This window comes from Vitis vinifera, chromosome 10 (assembly GCF_030704535.1).
Source record: "Vitis vinifera cultivar Pinot Noir 40024 chromosome 10, ASM3070453v1".
Classification (NCBI taxonomy): Eukaryota; Viridiplantae; Streptophyta; class Magnoliopsida; order Vitales; family Vitaceae; genus Vitis; species Vitis vinifera.
In genome coordinates, this window is record NC_081814.1 from 11,650,909 (window position 1) to 11,672,603 (window position 21,695).

At 34.7% G+C, this 21,695-nt stretch overlaps 3 protein-coding genes across 4 annotated transcripts; 2 read left to right on the top strand and 1 right to left on the bottom strand.

The window, feature by feature from the left end:
* Window positions 1-1,155: 1,155 nt before the first annotated feature.
* LOC100260091 (protease Do-like 5, chloroplastic) lies at window positions 1,156-7,878 on the top strand. Of its 2 annotated transcripts, none has more exons than XM_059740225.1 (8): window positions 1,156-1,532; window positions 2,983-3,186; window positions 3,873-3,935; window positions 4,064-4,153; window positions 6,552-6,674; window positions 6,928-7,015; window positions 7,271-7,345; window positions 7,688-7,878. In XM_059740225.1, exons 1-8 carry the CDS (start codon window positions 1,287-1,289, stop codon window positions 7,792-7,794), a joined length of 996 nt encoding a protein of 331 aa, XP_059596208.1. In that variant the 5' UTR covers window positions 1,156-1,286; the 3' UTR covers window positions 7,795-7,878. The 2 variants fall into 2 exon arrangements, with proteins under 2 accessions (XP_059596208.1, XP_059596209.1); XM_059740226.1 differs by having other exon boundaries at window positions 1,157-1,532; window positions 2,983-3,132.
* A 307-nt stretch (window positions 7,879-8,185) lies between these two features.
* LOC132254483 (agamous-like MADS-box protein AGL61) lies at window positions 8,186-9,328 on the bottom strand. The gene has a single exon (XM_059740227.1). The coding sequence runs from the start codon at window positions 9,259-9,261 to the stop codon at window positions 8,458-8,460; it is 804 nt and encodes a 267-aa protein (XP_059596210.1). The 5' UTR covers window positions 9,262-9,328; the 3' UTR covers window positions 8,186-8,457.
* Window positions 9,329-11,949: 2,621 nt separating this feature from the next.
* LOC100261680 (KH domain-containing protein At4g18375) lies at window positions 11,950-18,540 on the top strand. Its single transcript, XM_002278331.4, has 8 exons — window positions 11,950-12,063; window positions 13,087-13,697; window positions 14,639-15,130; window positions 15,859-16,098; window positions 16,205-16,471; window positions 17,210-17,265; window positions 17,367-17,463; window positions 18,005-18,540. The coding sequence occupies exons 2-8, from the start codon at window positions 13,110-13,112 to the stop codon at window positions 18,134-18,136; spliced, it is 1,872 nt and encodes a 623-aa protein (XP_002278367.1). The 5' UTR covers window positions 11,950-12,063; window positions 13,087-13,109; the 3' UTR covers window positions 18,137-18,540.
* Window positions 18,541-21,695: the final 3,155 nt, after the last annotated feature.

Sequence of the window (21,695 nt, forward strand, 5' to 3'; positions counted from 1 at the left end):
TCCCCAGATCAATGCGCTTTGGTCTAATCATAACCAACAAAGTTGGTCACTTCGAGTGACAGCCTTATCCCTCCAGGTTTTTTCACAAAGTCTTTGGCTAAGGAATTTGTCTTTTTACAAAGCTGTAATTGAGGACTTGATTGATATAACGACTTTGATTGGATGTGCAGTAACTCAAATACCATGATCAGAGCCTTACAAACAATGTCATTGTGTGCTACCTTCTGATCTAAATAATACCATGATTAAGTAGTGAGAACATCCTACAAATTAAACCTCTCCACGTCGGACCGAGTAAATTAGAAAGAGCCGCAAAACAATACAAACCCACTGAATAGAATTTCAATATTCTCCCTTGATGTGATTGAAGATGGTGAGGGTTTTTCAAGAAAAGCTACATCTTTAAACTTTCACTTATAGCTAATGAACACTGTTAATAATTTTTCTAAAAGATTAAGAGCATATAATCTCCTCTCTGACTTACCCCTAGAGTCGATAAATTGGAGAATAAAATAGTTTTTTTTTAATTAGTAAATTGAGGGAATAAATATACATTGAAGTTCAAACACGTAATCTCCGGTCAGAGAAAGTTTTGATATTATGTTAGTCAATCAATTTTCTCTAAGATTATATTTGGTTCCTGAAAAGTATTAAGAAAAGAAAAAAAAACATTAAAAAAAATGATTCTATCATGTTTGATAGTTTTATAAGAAATATCAAAGAAAATGAACTACAATTAAAACTAGTTAGAAACTTATACATTTTCAAATTATTTGATTTTTATATCGAATATTTAAAATAAGTGAAATAAGTTTGAAATGATATATAAAAATAATTTATTAAGTTTAAACTTGTTTTTTAGTTTCTTTAGTTTTTTTCTTTCCTAGATTTTTTTCCTCGTATTTTCCCTTAAATTTTTCGAGAACCAAATTAAGGTTGTAAAATTTGGGCCCATAATATATTCATGCATCATAACAGATGGCACATGAGTGCTATGGTTCTGAAGGCACTGTTCTGTCCAAGAGACTGAAGACTGGACGTGCTGGACGAAAGCCCGAACCTCCAGACCCACATATGCTTCACTTGTTTTCCAAAAAGTTGGGCCTAGCCCAAAATTATTCGCGGCTTATATGTGTTCAGTTCAATATCATCCCTGTCCTCGTAGGTCCAAGCGGAGAAGAGAAGAGGAATTGTAATGAGAAAGATAGGAATTGGGCGTTGAGAATCTTAGGTGGGAGAGTGAAGAGGGTGACCTTAATTGTATCCATTCTGGATTGAAGGAGATAATGGTGGTGTTGGGTTGTCTACAATCCATCCCCTCTCCGATTCCAACCAAGGAATCACCGTCATCATCTTCTTCTTCACCATCATCATGGAGCAGGAGCCTTGGTACAAGAAGAGAAGCCATAATGTTTGGTACATGCTTTGTTTCTTCCTTTTTCAGTTTCACGCCTGCTTTTCCCTCTGCAATTGCCCAGCAGGAACAAGATCAGTTTCAGCAAGATGAAGAACGTGTGGTCCACCTCTTTCAGGTCTCCTCTCTCTGTCTTCTCTTTTCTCCTTCACCTTCTGATATATAAAATCACAACTCTTTCTTGCTTGCATATTACTGTTTTTTTTTTTTTTTTTGTAATTAATTGCTTGGTCTGGGTCACTGCATTGTTTGGGTTGAACATGTCGGTATGCACATGAATAAATTTAATGGAATTGGAATAATTTTTAATGTAAAAATTGGGTGTTTGTTTTTATTGTAAGAATTTATCAAGAATTGGGTCTTGACTAGAATTGCATTCCAAACACACCTCAACTTATTTAAGAATCACTACTTGCTAAATTTTTATCATAATTGTTGAAGTTTTAGCAAGTTGCAACCAGTACTATTCATTCAACAAGTTTCACGCTTATAGCAGAGAAGGTAGCAGCTCCTTTTTACTATCGGCTAGTCAGAACCACTTTCTTGTATGTAAGCAAGTTAACCTGAACAGAGCAGTGGGTTATTTGTATTTATGCAACCTCTACACAAGCCGAAGCTAACCTCAATCATTTAAGTTTTAATTCAGTTTGAATTTGAATCAACTTTTGTGGGAATAGGAATGGAAATAGGATGAGAATGGAGGTTTATAATAGCATCATATTAAGTGCGCCTAGGCCCAAGGCACAACCACTCTTAAATTGTAGCGCCTTGCGCCTAAGTTGTAGGAGACTTTTGGACCTTTGGTGTGCCTCGTGCCTTCTAAGACTATGAATAGCATGTAGAAGAGAGGAATTAAAAACCCTAATAAGAGTGGGACTTGATTTCCATAACAATGAATTTTTTATTCCTATTCCCAGTTTAAAAAACAATCCCAACACATTAATGAAAGAGATTCTCCATTTTAGTATTCCAAACACATCATCGCTTGAGCTCCAGATTAGATTGGTAAAACTGGTAGCAAGCTGGCTTAGTTATCCTCTTATAGCATGTTTACTAAATTTTTCAGGAAATTGAATGGAACAATAGAGAATCAGAAAAGGAAATCAAATAAAAGGAATCGTAATCAGAATCAATGGAAAGGGAATTTAATTAGAAAACTTTTAAATTAATAATTCTTAACTCCTAGAGCCATTTGTCCAATAATTCTCAAGTATAAGCACACCAATAGTCTATCGAAAGAAACAGTAATAAGGGAGCTAATAACAGAGCAGAGTGCAGTATACTTGAGTTTGACTTGATTAGACTGGAGAATGAGCTCAAACAAATTCCCAAGCCCAGCACAAGCCACTTATTGTGCTTTGCCACTTAACTTTTGAAAGAAAAGTGTTATTTATTCACTTGTGCATCTTTATTTATTTGGCCGTTTACTCATCCATTCATTCCTTAAATTGACATCTTGAATATTGGCTGAAATTATTCCCAAGGCCATTAGAGATTATTCTTGCTTGAAGTTGCATGTACTCATGAGTTTTGTACTTACTAAGCTTTACTTTTCTTGATGGTTGTAGGATACTTCACCATCTGTTGTTTTCATTAAAGACCTGGAAATAGTAAAGAGCCCTACTAGCTCGTCCAATGAATCCATGCTGAATGATAATGAAAACACAAAAGTTGAAGGAACAGGTTCAGGCTTCATTTGGGACAAGTTTGGTCACATAGTAGGCATTCCCTTCTTCCAGTTTAATCTTCGTTTCAACCACACATTATTATATGCAAGTTTTCTTTGGTTTTCCTTTATCTTTCTATTCTTTTTATTATCTCATGCATTTTGCTAGTAAATAAACACCTTGATAGGAAAAAGAAGTACTTCTTTTCAGCTGAATTCGTATTGATGATGCACTCTATCCTTTGATGTGATGAAAGCTAAGTGTTGCCTATTCATATTTACCTTCCTTTCCTATTCCAAGCGATACTTTGTTTATGCTAAGAGTCTGACTCCTATGATATAAATGAAAGTTAGATTTTTCCTTTTTCAATGTATCTGGAGTCCTGTTGACAATGTTTAAACCAATGCAATCCTCTGGACATAATGTCCATGATTTTCTCCTATTTGTATTTTACGTTGCATGTTACATGCTTTGTTGGTTATATCAATTGACTACATTTTGTTCTCTTTGTAACTTTTGTGCTAAACTCCTGTAGTGCAAAGTCCTAGCAGCCATTACTTGTACAATATACTTTCACCTATATTATCATTGCAATCTTTGAAACATAGATACTTACCTCCATGGTTTTTTTTTTCTTCTTCCTTTTTTTTTTTTTTTTTTTTTTGTTTTTTGGAGTAGTCTAGTACGTTTTAGTTGGTGACCTTGTTTTTTTCTTCCATGTAGTTAAATTCTCCTTTTGGTGTAAAGTCTGCACTCCTTTATCATTGAGAAAAATTATTTGTATATGACAGGTCACTAATTACCATGTTGTAGCTAAACTGGCTACAGATACAAGTGGACTACAGCGTTGTAAGGTTTTGTCCTGTTTCTCGTTATTATATTTTGCTTCTCCTTTTTATCTTCTCAGTTTTTTTTTTTTATATGGTTTAATGTAGTAGACTCATGTTATCATCGTTCTTATCTTGGTGCTTCTCTTTTATAGGTGTATCTTGTAGATGCAAAAGGCAATAGCTTTTCCAGAGAAGCTAAGATCATTGGCTATGATCCAGCGTACGATCTTGCTGTTTTGAAGGTATATTTTTAGTTCTTTATTAATTTTAAGGCAAGTTCTGTTAGGTACTTCAGGATATAAGAAGTACATTGCAAACCTCTTTTTTTTTTTTTTCCTTCTTCAGTTGTTTAAATACATTGTTAACTTGTAAATTGGAAATCCTCGCATAAGCCTTTCTAAGAGCTGCATTATATATGTTCTAAGAAGGCTAGGAAATGCAGCAACATGGAACAGTGAAGTAGAGAAATCATGCGGAACAATGCTTTAGTAAGATTCATATATGCTATTCCACCTTCTCCAATTTGGAGAAAAAAATTTAACAAATAAAAACAGAGAAAAGTATTTAGAAAAAACTAATCACCTTCAATACAACACTATTAAGTACAGGTAAACAACATTTAAGGGGAAAAAATGAGGGCACTATTTAGAAAAACTTAAAGTACTTTAAATTTAATTGAATGGGAATTTGTAAAATTTAAGATAACCTTAAGTTAAATTATGCTTAAGATGTTGAGTTAAAACTTATTACCTAATTCTTACCTTAAGTATTAAGATTGTTTGCTAAAACCAACTTAAATTTTTTCTAAACTATCAAATTGACATATTTACCCTCATTGATATTTAGTAATGAGATTATGAGAGAGAAATAAAGGGAGAATGAGACATGGGTTATTAAGGTAAAGGATGTTTAGGATTTATAAAATTTGACTGACTACTTTAAATCATTTTTAACTTTAATTTGTAATATTAAATTATTTTATTAAACATACTTAATGTTCTTAGTAACATAAATTAAGTCATAAGTAATATTAAGTCATTAAGTTGATTAACCAAACACACTCTAAATCCAAACAAATTTTTTAAGGAGCAAACTTATTTTGGCTGTATTATGCTTCTTTCTTTTTATCAATTAGGCCATCCAATTTTGTCAGGTGTATCATTGATATGAAGTTTCAAACGGCTGTAAAGCCACGAAAATTTATTTAACCTTCAAAAATTCATTGTGGTTATATTTGTATGGCATGTGAAGTGGATATTTGTAACATAAGGCAAGTTTTAAGATGTGAAGTGAATGTCTTATCAGAACCTCACATCTTGAGGTGTTCAGAGCCTCACATCTTGAGGTACAGTTTTTTCTGTTCATTTAAACCTCAAGGCTGTGCATTCTATGTGATTTCCATGAGTTGTTCCTTGAGATGTGGCTTGAGGACAAAGCCACAAAGCCTTTTAGAATGTGGTTATACACAGTAAACAAGGGACCAATTCCATTTAATGCCTGAGGTCCAAGGCGCTAGTTATAGGAAAAATCAAGGTATGGAAAGTCCTCCACTTTTCTTCTGTGTTTCTCTCATGTTGAGGTGTAGGCATCAAGGAGGCTAGAAGCAAGAATGAGGGTGGGGGTATGGAGTGAAGGAGAGTTGCTTATAACCCATCCATGGTCAAAAGAAATGTGAATCAAAGGGAATGGACTCTTTTCTAAAATATCTGCTCTTGCAATTATGTTGTTGCTATTGCAGGTGGATGTCTACCCAGATGGTGAGGAAAAAAGGGTCTTAGCATAAGTCGATACCACACAATTCAGGGGCAAACAAAAGTGAGCTAGCATCCTTTTTAAATTGGTCTTTTTATACTTACTCTTCTGGCAAAAAATTAACTTAAAGAACGTAATGGGAAACATTCTTGGGTTCTATTAAGTGGTCTTTCACACATTTATGATATCTAATATAGCTTACTTTTAGCAACTAGAGGTTTGATAGAGCTTGCACCTATTGATTGTAAGGACAAATAAATGGAATCCTGTTCAAGCCAATGATGTTGAAGTGAAAAAGCGAATTTGCCTATTGGACTCAAAAGGTTTTTTAGTACTATTACTAGTGGTATTTTCAAGCACCCATCTTATCACTCTTAATACATGTGCTTCAACATGAGTTGACATCATACCACAAAGGGGGAATTCGGAAACAATTCTTGTTGGAAAAAGAAAAGGAACTCAATGCAAGAGGACTCGCCTAATAGTGCCAGTGTGATGGGGAAAAGAAATAAATAAGAATATCAACAGCAAAGGAAAATAGACATGTGGTAAGAATATTTCGCTCTTTTAATCAAAACGAAATATTAATTAAAATTCCACTAGTACTATTCTAATGAACTTTTGTTTATCCTCCTCTTCATTTGTAGGTTGAGTTTTACTACCTCTCTCTCTCTCTCTCTCTCTATATATATATATATATATCAAAATCTCAGGTTGCTTTTCTAATACCCTATTTATATTCTTACAATGGTACAATTTAGTATATGAATATGGAGCACCTACTAAAACGAGTTGCATGTGTATATGTATCTTGCATTAAGTCCCATGTGTCATGCTACTTTTGCAATAGTATGTGGTTGAAGACACTTAACCAAATGTTTTGTTCAGGTTGATATTGAAGGAAATGAATTAAAACCTGTTGTTCTCGGCACATCTCGTGATATACGTGTGGGTCAGAGCTGCTTTGCCATTGGGAATCCTTATGGATATGAGAACACTTTAACAACAGGGGTAATTTTTCTTGAAATATGACCACAATCCATTTACCTGTTTTCAACTCCTTGTGTCCATTACCATAGTATACTGATGAGACCGTATTCTTTATTCATTTCAATTTTTGCATCTTCTGTTGAATCATATACTGATTCTTTAAATCTACTTACTCCAAGGGGAATAAAAAAAATATACTACTTCACTGAAAGGGAGTAGATGGCAGATATTCATTAACATAATGATTGCTTGCTGGGTGATTTGAGTAGTGCAGGTAGTTAGTGGGCTCGGCAGAGAGATACCCTCACCAAACGGAAAGGCTATTCGAGGAGCTATACAAACGGATGCTGCTATTAATTCCGGTGAATTTTCAAAATTTCTTTTAAAGATTTTCCCTCCTGTTTGTTGTTTTGTAGTTTGTCTGTGCATTGTGATGGAAGAAATTCATCCCATCATTTAAATTCTGTTGATGGTTAATAATATTTATTTAATTTTAGCTTCCTTATTCATAAAACATGTTTGGATCTTTCAAGTTGAAGTTTAGTTATATTTTCTTCCTTTAAACAAATTTCTAGATTTTATTTTTACAGATTTTTGATGTATTAAAATCTGAACAGGAAACTCAGGTGGGCCCTTGATTAATTCATATGGTCATGTTATTGGAGTTAACACAGCAACTTTCACTCGTAAAGGTGAGGAGATGTGTCCTTTGTTCATTTGTTTTCCTTGATTGTGTGTTTTTGCATGTTTACACCCGATGTTTCCCTAAGTGGCCATATCGGTTTTGGAGAATCGTGTATGATAAGCCAATCCAATCTCTGATACAGAAAAGAATCGCCCTCTGCAAATCTTAGGTTGTCTTTCATATCATTTTCAAAAAAACCTTCTCTTCTGCTGCTTTAACCATTCCTTTAGTGCCTTAAACTTCATTTCCAAAAAAAACTAGGATATCTTGAAAGGCTAAAACCCTGACTTAAAATTAAAATTCGGTTTAAAGTTGAATTAAGCTTTTAGTTTATTGGTCTACCATGCAGGAACAGGAGTATCCTCTGGAGTCAACTTCGCAATACCAATAGACACGGTTGTGCGGACGGTACCATATCTTATTGTATATGGAACACCTTATAGCAATAGGTATTGATCACATTTCACCATTGTAATTACCATGTCACACTCCTACTTTAGGTCATAAATTTTAATGGAAGAATGTCTCATTTCTTGCAAATCATTCATTACAGTGGATGAACAGCAAAAAAAAAAGAAAAGTGTTCGATTGTTTATAGAGAAATAAACAGTAGAAAAAAACCGTAAATTTCCAACACTTCCTGTGCAAGCAAACAGAGAATAACAATCCTGAAAATTCCAGATTTTTGGAGAAAACAGAAATCTTAGCTCCTAAACCAAACCAGAGTCGATCAGACGCTGAAAAAAAATCTGAGTCTTTTTAGGACATCAAATAGAGGATAACCTACCATAGTATGTGTTTATGAATCATCCATAGAAATTCCCCTTGAATAGATGATCAGAGGTACCTACCCATCCTTAATGGAAATACAGCCACCAATATTGAGTTCTTCAAATTACTATCCCAAACATCACATGTATTTTCTGTCAATGATTTGAACAAATAGCAAGGAAAATAGAAACGCGGGAAAAGATATTTGAATTTGTAACTGTACTATTCATGTAATTATGAAGAATATTCTTACAAGGAAGATCTTGCTGCAATCTTGATTTTACCGTTAGGAAAAAGAATTAAGGGAATGCAGTACCAAATTTGTATGGGGTTGGTCGAATCGTCCGATCAGAAAAGGACTTCATCAAACTCAAAATCAAAATCAAAATCAATATCTATATCAAAATCAATATCCAAATTCGAAACCGTAGGGGACGCGAAACCATAGGGGACGCCATCAAGAAGAGGAGAAGAATCGTGCTCGTGGGGCTGGCATTGGAATTGGTGTTGAGGTTGGGGTCCAGGCGGTGTTGCATATTCAGCCATAGCATTGGAAGGGCCACTCTCCATCATCATCATCGTCATCTCCTCCACTCGATCCGCCACCTTCTCCCGGAACTCTTCGATGGAAGCCTTGAAGCGCTCCAGCTCAGACAACCCCATATTCTCAATTGGCGCATCCCACCAAAACCCAGCTTTCCCATCTCCGATCACCGCGGCCTCTTCTCTCTCCCTCCCAACTTCCGGCCTTTCCGGAACCCCCAAGCATTGTCTCTGGCCACGCTCATTCCCTTGTCCTCCACCCGCCCACCAAAACCCATCTTCCCTATTTCCCATCGCCGGCGCCTCTTCTCTCTCCCCCCCAACTTGCAGCATTTCCGGAGCCCCCAAGCACTGCCTCTTCCCACATCCCATACTCGCACTTGAATGCGGCTCCTGGTGAACGAAGCGATCGATCACGGAGTCAGCAGAGGGGTGCCCGAAGACGAAGGGCCTCCCCGCCGGAGAGAAGACGATCACAGTGGCCTCCACACCGCACAAACTGCAGAGATCGCCGACCTTCTTGAAGAGCCCAGTTCGGCGCTTCGAGAAGGTAACCTCCAAGGCTTTCTTTTTTTCAATTTTCTTTATTTCGATCTTCTTGCGGCCCATTCTGTACTTGTTCTCCGAGTTGACAACAACGAAAGAAGATGATCACAGATTCACAGCTGCCTTTCCAGTCTTCCTTTCCTTTTGCGGACATATATAGGCGCGCTTTTGAAGAAGATTTGAACATATTGACGCGCTTTTGAAGAAGATTTGAATATATTGACGCGCTTTTCAAGAAGATTTAGAAATATTACAACGGCTCATTTTTTATCAGAGCTGCTTTTCCAGTCTTCCTTCCCTTGTGGACATATATAGGCGCGCTTTTGAAGAAGATTTAGAAATTACAACGGCTCATTTTAGATTCACCAAATCTTTTATTTATATATAAACTATAATTCTGATGCAGTTAAATTAAATTATACATTTTCAACCCACTCTATATTTATTGATGCTTAAAAATATTTATGTGAAAAAAGATTTATAATACTATATAATGAGTTTCTCTTGATATTATTGTCACATTTTAAAACCATGAGAATTTATTAAGCTCAAAACGAGTTATATTTATATTAAAGGGAATAGGGTATTATAACCGATATCCCTGGTTGGACATATTGCACACATTGTGTTTGCATGGGGATACGTTATCTTCATGTACGGTTTTCTCATAAAAATGAAGTATTTGATGAATGTTTAATTTAATTAAAAAGTTAGAGAATCATTTGCCACAATTCCTAAATAATTACTTGAGATATGATTTTTTTTTTTTCAAAAATCTTTTTTTTTTGGATAGTACCAAAAATGTTATCTTGGTTTTCTTTTGGTTTACATCTAAACACTAAGTGATTTTCTTTAAATGCATTTTTAGTGAAAATATCATTAATAAAAGTGTTAGAGATGGAATTGCTTTAACTAGAATCATTCTAAGCGATTTAAAAACCATTTCTAATGAAAAAATTATTAATAAAATGGTTACATACTATGTTTTTTTTTCTTACATGTCCAATGAGAATTTTACTTAAATAATCTTATGATTAAAACTAAAAAAATTAATTACTTTTAGCTATTAATGTTCTTGCAATTTTAAAAAATAAAAATAAACTCTTTAAACATTTTATACCAATAATTGAAGTTAGAAATATTTTTTAAAAAGATAGTTCATCAAATTGCATTGCACACAAATCATGTGTTGGCATTATGTTAATTATTTCTATTTTCAAAAATAAAAATAAAAATAAACTTTCCACTTAAAGTAAAATTTGGACAACTAATATCACTTTCATAAAAGAATTCAAATTACTCATCAATGATGAATTTCATACCTAGTGGGAGTATCTTCCCATTTGGTCATGTAATTAGAAGATCAAAAAAAAATTTGATAAGAAAATGATAATATACTACAATAATACCTATTGAACAAGAAATCTATACCGTTAAATCAGTATGGTGAGATTTATGGTATTGAAAGGGGATGCAAACAAATGAAATCAAGTTATAAGAATACAAACAAATGATATTATGGTACAGATAATAAAAGTTAAAAATATATATATATGGAACCATATAATTGGTAATACCTTTATCGAAAAAGTACAATATTATTGTCGAACTCTACTGTGGGACGCTTATTGTCGTTTCCTAATTATTGTCTAACACAAGGCATTATAGCGCGTTGCTTGGTACGAGACATTATAGCACTAGGGCCATGTAACCTTATCCATCTATCCCAAGGTACTACACACATCACCTGACAAACATCAATTGCAATAGACATTAAGTGTCTTGATTGACATGATTGTTACGAAGCTAAAACGCTAGTCTTTAAGGCTTATCTATGCATAACAACTATTATAGACTGAGAATCATTGACATTAAAGATAGTAACGCGTAATCAAATGTACCATTAAGACACTAAAGAAGACATTACAAGATTGGGTAAGGATAAATAGCCACTATTGGCCACAGTAAATATATGCAGTCATTTTTCCAAAAAACACTATCTTGCTCAAGTCTTCAATGATTTAAGCTTCGAAGGGACATGTCCAAAAAAACTTATCCAAATATTCCTTTGTGCAGGTTGAATCACCGTTTAAGTTTCAAAGGCTAGTTGGAATCTCCATGTTGGTGGTGCACCAACACTTGCCCGTAAGGTTTCCTTCCTACAAACCATATCATTTGTATACCTCTACTCTTCCTACTTTTCCATCTCCCTCTTCCATTTTATTTTTTAAAGATTTCCTAAAGCATCTAGACTTCACCTAGTTAAATTTAACACTAAAGGAAAAGGAAGGGTTATTGTTTACTTTTTTATTTTTATTTTTTTTATGTATTCTTTATTTATTATTATATTTTACTACATTTTTTTAGATATCTTATAATTTGAAGAATATTTAAAGTATCATCACTAAATTTACATCTTTCCAAATAATTATCTGAATTTACTAATTAATTGACTTCCCTGGGTGAATAAAAAATGACCACCCATTAAATAAAGTGAAATTAAAAATAAATTTATCATATATTTATTATTACTTTTTAAATCAAATGTATTTAACTTTATTTATAATTATCAAAATCATTAAAAATAATTGCTAAAAATATAGGGTTGATTACATAAATCCACGAAAAAAATAGAGGAAGGAAAGGAAAGGAAAGGGAAGGGAAGGGGAAGAAAAGAAGTAAAAACCGGAGCAACCCGCATAACCAACCTCCTATCGTCGGTCCCTTCAAAAAGAATTACCGGCTATAGCCAGTTGACACTGAATATATATGTCTCTGGAAAATCGAAAGAGCCCGAAATAGGATAAATCACAAGTTCGCATAGCGCAACACTCGTCTAGGGTTTTGGCATTCTCTCTTCCACAGGTACGCTCCTTCCTAGGGTTTTTGTTATGGGGTCTCCGAGATTTCTTTTTGTATCGATTTGGGGTAAACTGTTCCACTTGTTATTCGTATTTTCGAGTCTCTTTGTATTGGGTAAAAATATTTCCTGGGTTTTTTTTTAAGGATAACATTGTTTTCAGTCATATATATATATATATATATATATATATATATATATATATATATGTTTTACAACCAGAAGCCAATTGGGGGGAAATCGCAATTCTTTTCCTTTAATATTTTTGTTTTTATTTTTCGACGCCGATTTGTAAAAAGGGTCAGATTGAGTGCCCTAATAATTTTTTCCCTCCTTTCTGATGTTTCTTTTAGGTACTTTTTGGTAGCGTTTTCTTTCAGTTTTGAACTCAAATTAGATCAATTTCAATCGAGAAAAGTACTTCTAATATGCTAGGGCATTGTTTGGTTGGCAATTTGGTTCTACTGTGGCTTTTGGAAGGAACATTTGCTTTCCTTTGTGCTCAAGAAAATAAGCAATTTTTTTTTTTAAGGTAACAACCAAAAGAACAGAACATAAGGGTCTTATGAGGTGCTATTTGGAATTATGTATTGTTGGAATTCAGAAAATATCCCCGCTTTTTTTTTTTTTTTTGTTGCCTCTTATGTGTTGGGTTTGTATTCTCTCTCTGTGTTTTTGCCTCTGGTTTTCAATCACCTTGTTGGGTTTGTATTTTTATTGTGTTTATCTGTATGTCTGGATTGATTTCTGAGAGGACATAAGAAGCAAATTTTATTATTTTGGGACCTGAGAAAACTAAGCTCTACCCTAAGGGTAACAGAACTATTTGGGTGCCTGTACCTGGCAAAGCCTAATACAACTATTTGGGTTGGTTTACTATTGTTTTGAAATTTTTGGAAATGGCAGTGATGTGAAACATCAGATTCAAAACTTTGTTGTGTCTTCTTTTCCTTAACTTTACAACTGCAGACGGTTGGATTTATTTTATACTGATTTTTCTTGAATGTGGCTTTATTTTGTGGTTTCAGGAGTCAGTCTATATTTAAAAAGAATGGGCGAAACAGGGAAGCGGTTTCGTTCCCAGAGAGACCAAGATGGTGACAACAAGATTCAGAAAAGACGGGTAAATGAAAGAGATGAAAAGGGTAGTGATGAATTGATAGTTTATAGGATACTGTGCCCAGATGGGGTTATTGGGAGTGTAATTGGTAAAAGTGGGAAAGTTATAAACTCGATAAGACAAGATACAAGGGCAAAGATTAAGGTTGTAGATCCATTTCCAGGTGCCAAGGATAGGGTTATAACCATCTATTGCTATGTTAAGGAGAAGGAAGAAGTTGAAGTTGATGATGAATTTAATGACAAGCAGCCTCTATGCCCTGCCCAGGATGCCCTTCTTAAAGTGCATGCTGCCATTGTAAATGCTGTAGCTTCACTTGAGAACTCTGACAAAAAAAAGAAAGATAAGGAGGAATGTCAAATTCTTGTTCCATCTAGTCAGTCTGCAAATGTTATTGGTAAGGCAGGTGCTACCATAAAGAGACTGAGAAGCAAGACGAGAGCAAATATTAAGATAACTGCCAAGGATTCCACTGACCCCAGTCATTCATGTGCTATGGAATTTGACAACTTTGTTCTGGTCAGTAATTACCGATCTGTGTTGGATGACCTTTGTTTTAAGCAAAAGTTATAATTGATATAAAGTAAATTTTTTGCATTGATAATTATTGTATTGGATGTTTCATAATCTAACATTTCAAAACTTGGAAGAAGCTTTGTGTTGCACACCTTTTATTTGATAGTTGTAATTTTTTTAAATAGACTGTGTTATATTAGTTTATAAAAGAATATCAAAAGAAGGGAAGTAGGAAAATTTAAATTATAGTGTGAAGTAAAATTTGAGAGATTAAGCTGAACGGTAGAGTACCTTAGCTTGCATAAAGTTATCTCATCTTTTGGTTATCATTTTTTTCTTTTACTTCTCAACTGATATGTTATAAGAATGATATGTGTTTAATCCAAAAACTGGAGGAGTTACCATTTAACATGGTTCTTGACCATGAAGCTGTCCGAGTTTTAAAACATTGAATGATGCTTTTCCCTTAATGTTGGCATTTACACCATCAGACAACTGAGGTTAGATAATCGTTGTAGTTACTTTTCACTGATGTGAGTATAGATCAGAGGGATGCTCTATGGTTGGTGGTGTTTACCGTAAAAGAATATAAAAGATTTCTGGCCTAAAATTCGTGCTTTTTGAGAAAATATGATACCCTTTTGCTGAAACCCCCATTTTATAGCTCTTTTGGTTAGGTTTCAAGTTTCTTGATGGCAATTAATGTCCACCATTATTTCAGGAGAACTGATATGTTCCTTTTGGACCTTAGGCTTATATATGTTATGTCAGGACTACTAATATCCATGTGCAGTGGTGTAAAATGGATTACACGTGTGCAGAACTTAATGCCTTCTTGTTTGCTTCTTTATGATTTTAGTCTATGAAGTTTGACTTTCTGTCTTACATGAATTCTTTTTTAGTACTCTTCATGCATTTTGACCATTCTGTTTTCTTGTGTTTAGATAGCTGGTGATTCGGAAGCAGTGAAGAAGGCACTGTTTGCAATTTCTGCAATCATGTACAAGTTCACTCCTAGAGAAGAAATTCCTCTTGACACTACTGTACCAGAAGCCCCTCCCAGCATCATTATCCCTTCAGATGTCCCGATATATCCTGCTGGTGGATTCTATCCTAGTGCAGACTCTATTGTGTCTGCTAGATCTGTTCCTCCTGTCTTAGCTGCTACACATGTACCAGAACTTCAGGGTTATTCAGACATGGGCAGTACATGGCCAGTTTATTCATCTAACCTTCCTGTAGTTTCTGGTTATGGAGCATCACGATCTGAGGAGTTAATTATAAGAGTTTTGTGCCCATTTGACAAGATTGGGCGTGTTATTGGCAGGGGAGGGAGTTCCATTAAAAGTGTAAGGGAGGCTAGTGGTGCACATGTTGAGGTTGATGACACCAAGGCTGATCGTGATGAGTGTCTCATCACTGTCACTTCAACAGAGGTGTGTCCTTTCTTTCTTCTTTTTGATCAGTGTCCTTTCTTTCTTCTTTCCCTTTATGTTATTATGAATAACTCAAACTCTATGGGGAAGTGAGAAGGAGGACATTAAGAGGCTTTTTGCATTCTTTGTTTACTGCTTTGTATATTTCACCAAGGAATCCTGTCACACAAATGGATCAAATGAAGCTTTTAGACATATTCAATGTGTTAAAGTGAAGTGCTATAGACAAATCTACTTTCTTTTAAAATATTTGTTTTTTTTTATGAGAATATTTGTCAAAAGCATTTGTCATAGTTGGCATAGGAACTTGTGTTTCTCATAACTTGTGAATTTGAAGTAAACATAGGTTTTATGTTTGGTATAACTTCTAGAATATGCTTGGTCAGGAGCTCCTTAATTGTATACTTTGTACTTTGATGTGCCTTTTTGCAAGCGCCCTTAATATATTCTCCTAATTTACCTATCAAAAGAAAGAAAGAAAAAATGCTTGGTCTGGACCTCATGTTTCCTGTTCCCCTTAAATTTAGGTTTTCTAACCTCAAATTTAGGTTAAACATGATTTAGAACATGATACCACAGGATTGGTTATGAACTGTATATACTTAGCATGAACACTTTCTTCTAACACGGCATCCAATTACTGCCATTAATCTATGTGCTTCACTTGCTATGAATGGACAACTTCTCACCATATATTTTGATAGTGTTGAATATCTATTGTTTGGCAGTCTGTCGATGATCTGAAATCCATGGCAGTTGAAGCTGTTTTATTGCTGCAAGCTAAGATAAATGATGAAGATGACGACACTGTTGCTATACGTCTTCTTGTTCCATCAAAAATTATTGGGTGTATTATTGGGAAAAGTGGTTCAATTATTAATGAAATTAGGAAGAGAACTAGAGCTGATGTTCGCATCTCAAAGAGTGAGAGGCCCAAGTGTGCTGATGCCAATGATGAACTTATTGAGGTCAGTTTGATTCAATTTCTTAGGCTTGTATTTAAGTTTACTTGTATTAACTTGTGTATGTGGTGTTTTTGTTTGTTTTTGTATTTTTGTTTTGTTCCATATTAAGGTGGTTGGAGAAGTTGGTAGTGTGAGAGATGCACTTGTTCAGATTGTTCTGAGACTTCGGGATGATGCATTGAAGGATAGGGATACTGGTCACAATACTTCTGCAGGCACTGATTCTTTATACTCTGGTGGTGCGGGTCTATCAGTTTCTTCTGTTTTACCCTCTGCTCCTCCGGTTGCTCCATTGAGCTATGACCAGAGGGCTGAAACTGGAAGTGGCTTGGGCCTTCTTTCTTCAAGCAGCCTTTATGGATACGGATCTTTGTCAGTAAGTATATGCTTGTAGCTTTAATTATCTGTCCATTTATGACCATTTTTTCTTTGTTTTGTTTTTGCATTTGGTTTCTTAGCTATTTTTTGCCGTTAAAGTCGTCGTCGTTTTCAATGGAGAGGTAGTTTTCAATACAAGAGAGTGGGATCTATGTGCATGTGTGTGGTGCTGGCAATGCATTGACATGCTTCTACATAGGGAATACTTTGGGTGATTGGCATATCAAACTTAGAAAGGGTAGTTTTGGTTATTGATTGTGGTGGTTTGCCAGTTATAATAAGTTTACAAGTTTGAGTATTATTTGGGATATTAAGAACTCAAATGTATATATGCATTTTTTATCGTTTTAATGTAATATATATTTCTTGGAAAATTGTAATAAATTCCAGATGTGATATGAGTTCTCTTGAGATGACATTTTAAAGAGGTGCTAAGTTATTTTAAACCCTCCAAAGAAAATGGGTTTTTATTTTTTATTTTTTATTCTTTTCCCTATTTTTCATCCTTAGGATTCTTAAATAAGTTAATATAAAGATGTACATATTAATGTGATATAGGATGCTGAATTTAGAATGTTAATGTTCCATTTTTTAGAAAACTTTCTGTCTATTAAATTTGCTTGTGAATTCTAGCTTAGAAGAGGGAACATTCCTAATCATTTGGTAATTTTATGGAGGTGATCATTTTTTGCACCTCTGTTAGCACTCATTCTGCGTGGGTTTTTTCTTTTAACAGGTGGGGGAGAATGCCTATGGATCAATGTCCTCTTATTCATCAAAGCTTTATGGAGGGTTAGTGTGTTATGCTTCAGAGCTCTTATATCAATGTGGTTATCTTGTTTCTTTTACAGTTTTTTCACTACTTGCTTGTTCTCTGCTATACTTTGTTGCAGATTGCCTACACCATCGACCTTTGACATGGTGATCCCTGCAAATGCAGTGGGCAAAGTTATGGGCAAAGGTGGGGCAAATATAGCAAACATTAGGAAGGTGGGTCATCTTTTCCTTAATTTTTGGTCATGTTGTAGTTGTTAATTATTATTGAAGCACCCTAGTTTTCAATCAAGAGGGAGGACAAATTGTTTTTTAGCTGTCTGTAACGAAATCACTAATGACTAATTGATTCAAACTGTAATATATGGGTTTTAGTTTATTCAGGCTATAGAAATTATAGAAAAATCCATTACGGGGGCCTAATTCTTTGCATGCCTGGAGCTGTTACTTCTGGCTGCATTTTTCCATGTAAACAGTTTAGGGATGTCAACATAGATGTTTTTGTTCCCTTGTTATGATGTGATTAAAGTGTTTTTTATGTTTATTATGCTGCTAGCTTGCAGGCTGTATGAATTTTGATATTTCTATCATTTTAGGTGAATCTTTTGGAAGTGTAGCATAGTATGTTCTATGTTTGCCCTCCCTCTACATTCTCCATGGTTTTAAGTTGATTTTATGGAACATTGGACATGAGTTCCCTTATTGTAAAATACAGTTGATCCAATGATATCTTGACACCAACTTCTCTGTCTTCCAGATATCAGGAGCAGTTATAGAGATTTCTGATTCCAAGTCTTCCCGAGGTGATCGCGTGGCCTTGATATCTGGTACACCTGAACAGAAACGCACAGCAGAAAATTTGATTCAGGCTTTTATAATGGCCACCTGAGTTTTGAGGCCACTTCTTGGTATTTGAAGGTGAATTCTAGTTGAAACCTTGGAGCTCTTCCTCATGTTTCCTCAATGTAGTTCCTTTAGGTTTGGTCCTGGAGAAGGCTTCTTATTTCTAGGTTTCTTCTTCTACTGGACTGCTTCTGTTTCTTCCAATACAGTGCTGGGAAGATTCACAACTGGCTCTATTTTCAGGGAATATAGGTTTCTGTCTGTGTTGTTTAATCCATTCATCATCTGCCGTTATCTTAGACCTTATTAGGACCTTTCTTTCCTTTCGTAGTATTTTATGAGCTCTTAATCTTTGACTGTTGTGGAGCCCATCTTATTTCCAATATTGCTATGATATAAATTTGATGTTCGTGGCCACAAGTATTTTCGGTAAAGACCATTATTGGCAAATTCACGGCGTATATATTTATGTTTTATTTGTCTTGTCCTTCAATCCTCTTGGTCTCAGCTTCTCTCTAGTGGATCATTCTATCAATATGCACAATGCAATGTGGCTGGTGATGATCTCTTCTCAATATTATCCTGGTACCTTTTAACCTTGCAGTTTAGTTTTAAGAAAGGACGACTCATCTTCTGAAATTAAATTAATCAAAAGCCACTCAGTGTGGCATCAGGTTTTTCCCCTTTTTCCTTCTCAAGTCTGTATCTTGTGTCTTGATCTGTGCATATGAAGAGATGATCACTCTAAACTGAATCATGGAAATGGCTGTAGTTTTTCCTGAAAACCACTTGATTTCTGGCTTCTGCAGACTTTCCTGTCAGCATTTTTGACAGTGAAGTTGATTTCATGTTTCTTACAAAATTCAATTCATGATCTTAATCTTAAAAAATTTTCAGGGTTATTCCCTTAATCCTTTTAATCTTGCCCAATTGTTAATTGCCTGCATCAGAATTTGATTGTTCGCTGCTGCTTTCTTGTGGAAAATAAAGATCTTTTTTTTATCCTTGATGGAAATCACCTCATCTGACTTTTTAGGCTGCGGCAATTGTGGAGGCATGGTTGTTTTTTGAAACAGCAATAGGAGTTATCTATTCCCAACCTCTGTCATTGAATTATGGACTTCATGTTGGCTTTGGTATTAGGGATAACAAGACCTGGAAATGGTTCTTGTCTATCTACATTTTACACTATCAGTATCATGGTGTTAATATATTGATATTTTGGTGATGCCAAGTTCACCAGAATTTTGTTATAATTTCTGAAAGGAAAACTGCTCCCCCTCAAATTGAAATTTGACTTTCTAAGAACTAATCTGTTATCAATGTCCCATTCGTCTCATAATATTCAAGTATATGTTAATATGATTACGTTATTCGCTTCATCCAACTGCATTTCCTGCTCCTGTTGATGATTTCATTAGCGGTTGAAACTGACCCTATGTTATCAGTTCAAATGGAGATTCAAATGGTTGGCAGTAGTATGCTTACCATGTTCAAACTTGATTTCCAGTTCTGATGATTTGTTTTTGTGGTATGATATCTTGACATCTGTTTTACTTTGGGAGGCACTCTTGGCTTTCTTTTCCCGCTCTATGTACGTGGTCGATACCTTATGCTAACAAATGAAGTTGGAAATCAAACTGCTCATTCTTTTCACTACTCAGCTCCTTAGGGAGATTGCTATTGTAGCACCTTGTTACCCCATTTAGTTAGAGCTTGGTTACAGTTATTCTGTTTTACGTTAGTCTCTGATATTCTTCATTTACATCGTGTCTCTCCATTCATAGGCACTTTCAACTTGTACTGATCTCTTGTGGCTGGTGCTATCATATCCTCTCCTTTGTAATGTAGTTATAAGTTCATTATTGGAATGTGTGTCTGGACAATCAATTAGACCCAATGCCCAGATGTTTGGGGAGGATACCACCCGAGCTAGGTAGCCATGGTAGTTCTGTTGGCTGATAGGGGATTTGGTTTGGTTTGGTTTGTGATATAGAGGGTAATGGTAGGGTTGGGTATTGCCTTTTTGTGTAGTGTTGATGCACAGCATATTGGTTGGGTTGGGTTGGGTTGGGTAATGTATTATTGTGGAATGTTAATATAGTGGAAGGATGTATGAACATGATTATAGCTCCGAATGATAATTGGCCTCTGGTGCTGCTCTATGTATGTGGTGATGAATGAGCAGCTGCTTGAAAGGTTTATCTTTTGGCTAGAGGACATTTTTTTTTTTTTTTTTTTGTGATGACATTGTAAATCTGTACTCTCTGTTTTTGCTTATGATGGTTACTGTATTGCTTGTCATGAGCATTGTAGAATTGACTTACTGTATGGAATTTTTATAATGTAATAACAAAGGAGTTTGTTTCCTTGATGTTTTGAATGATGGTCTGGTGATAAAACTAAAAATTGTAAGAGTTTTAGCTGCGATATATTCAACCCTGAAGGTATGGTGTTGTCCCATATTTTAAACTAGAAATGGATAGGGGTTTAAGAAGTTTGAACCGGAATAATGTTTCTATTTTTCCTGTACTGTTAGACGCCGAATGCAAACAGATGAGCAAATTGGATTTTGAGAAGAAAATTAAAGCCATTTCCCAATTTTGCCTTATGCCGGATGCTTGGCGTCTCGTAATTTCAGGTAGCCTGGTAATGAATGCATGTACATTTTGGGATCATAAGATGAGATGCCATTGTCATCGCCTCATGCGCTGATGTGATTTTTCGGGTTGTGGCGTAGGCTATGTTGCTAAATTTTAATAACTTATGTATGTGAATATGTTTTTTTTTTTTCTCCTGTGTTTTTTAGCCTTTTATTGGCTGGGATTTTGAAAGGTAAATAAATAAAATCAGAAATTGACATGTGTGGGCTTGTTTCATGATTCTATATTTGATGAAGGTTAAGATATGTACGGTGAAAGAAGGGACTGGCACTGGGATGTTGGGACGGCATTTCAATCTGCATCCTTGTCAGATTCTTTTTTTTCTAAATATGAGAAGAGGGAAACATTTATTAAGACCAGGTTGGGTAGTGTTAAAAGAAAGTTAGAAAAATTGTTTTCTCATAGTTGATTTTAACGTAAAATATATATATATAACTAAAAGTAATTGGAAATTTATATAATTTTAAATTATTTAATTTTGGTATAAAAATATTAAAATAAATTCAATAAGTTTGAAATTGTATATTAAATTAATTTACTGATTTTAGTTTTTTATTTATTTATTTTATGTTCTTCGTATTTTATTCTCCTATTTTGGGAAGAAAAAAAAAAGAGCGGCCTAAGCGAAGAGATGAGGTTAATCCAGATGGTATTGTGCCGTTACGCGTCAGCTCTCCACTCCCCACTACCATATCATCTCTGACTTGTCTTCGTCAGTTGGATTCATGCGTGTAATCAACTGCATGACTGAGTAATGGGGGTATATCACTTGTACATGCTTCTAAATGACTGCAATACCCCTTCTTTCGATTCTAAAAAATTTAAGTTAGGTTTGGTTCGAAAAGTATTAAGAAAAAAATAAAAATATTAAAAGAAATTGATTTTTATAGGAAAGAAAAAAAAAGTTAAATATAATTAAAATTATTATTATTATTATTTTTT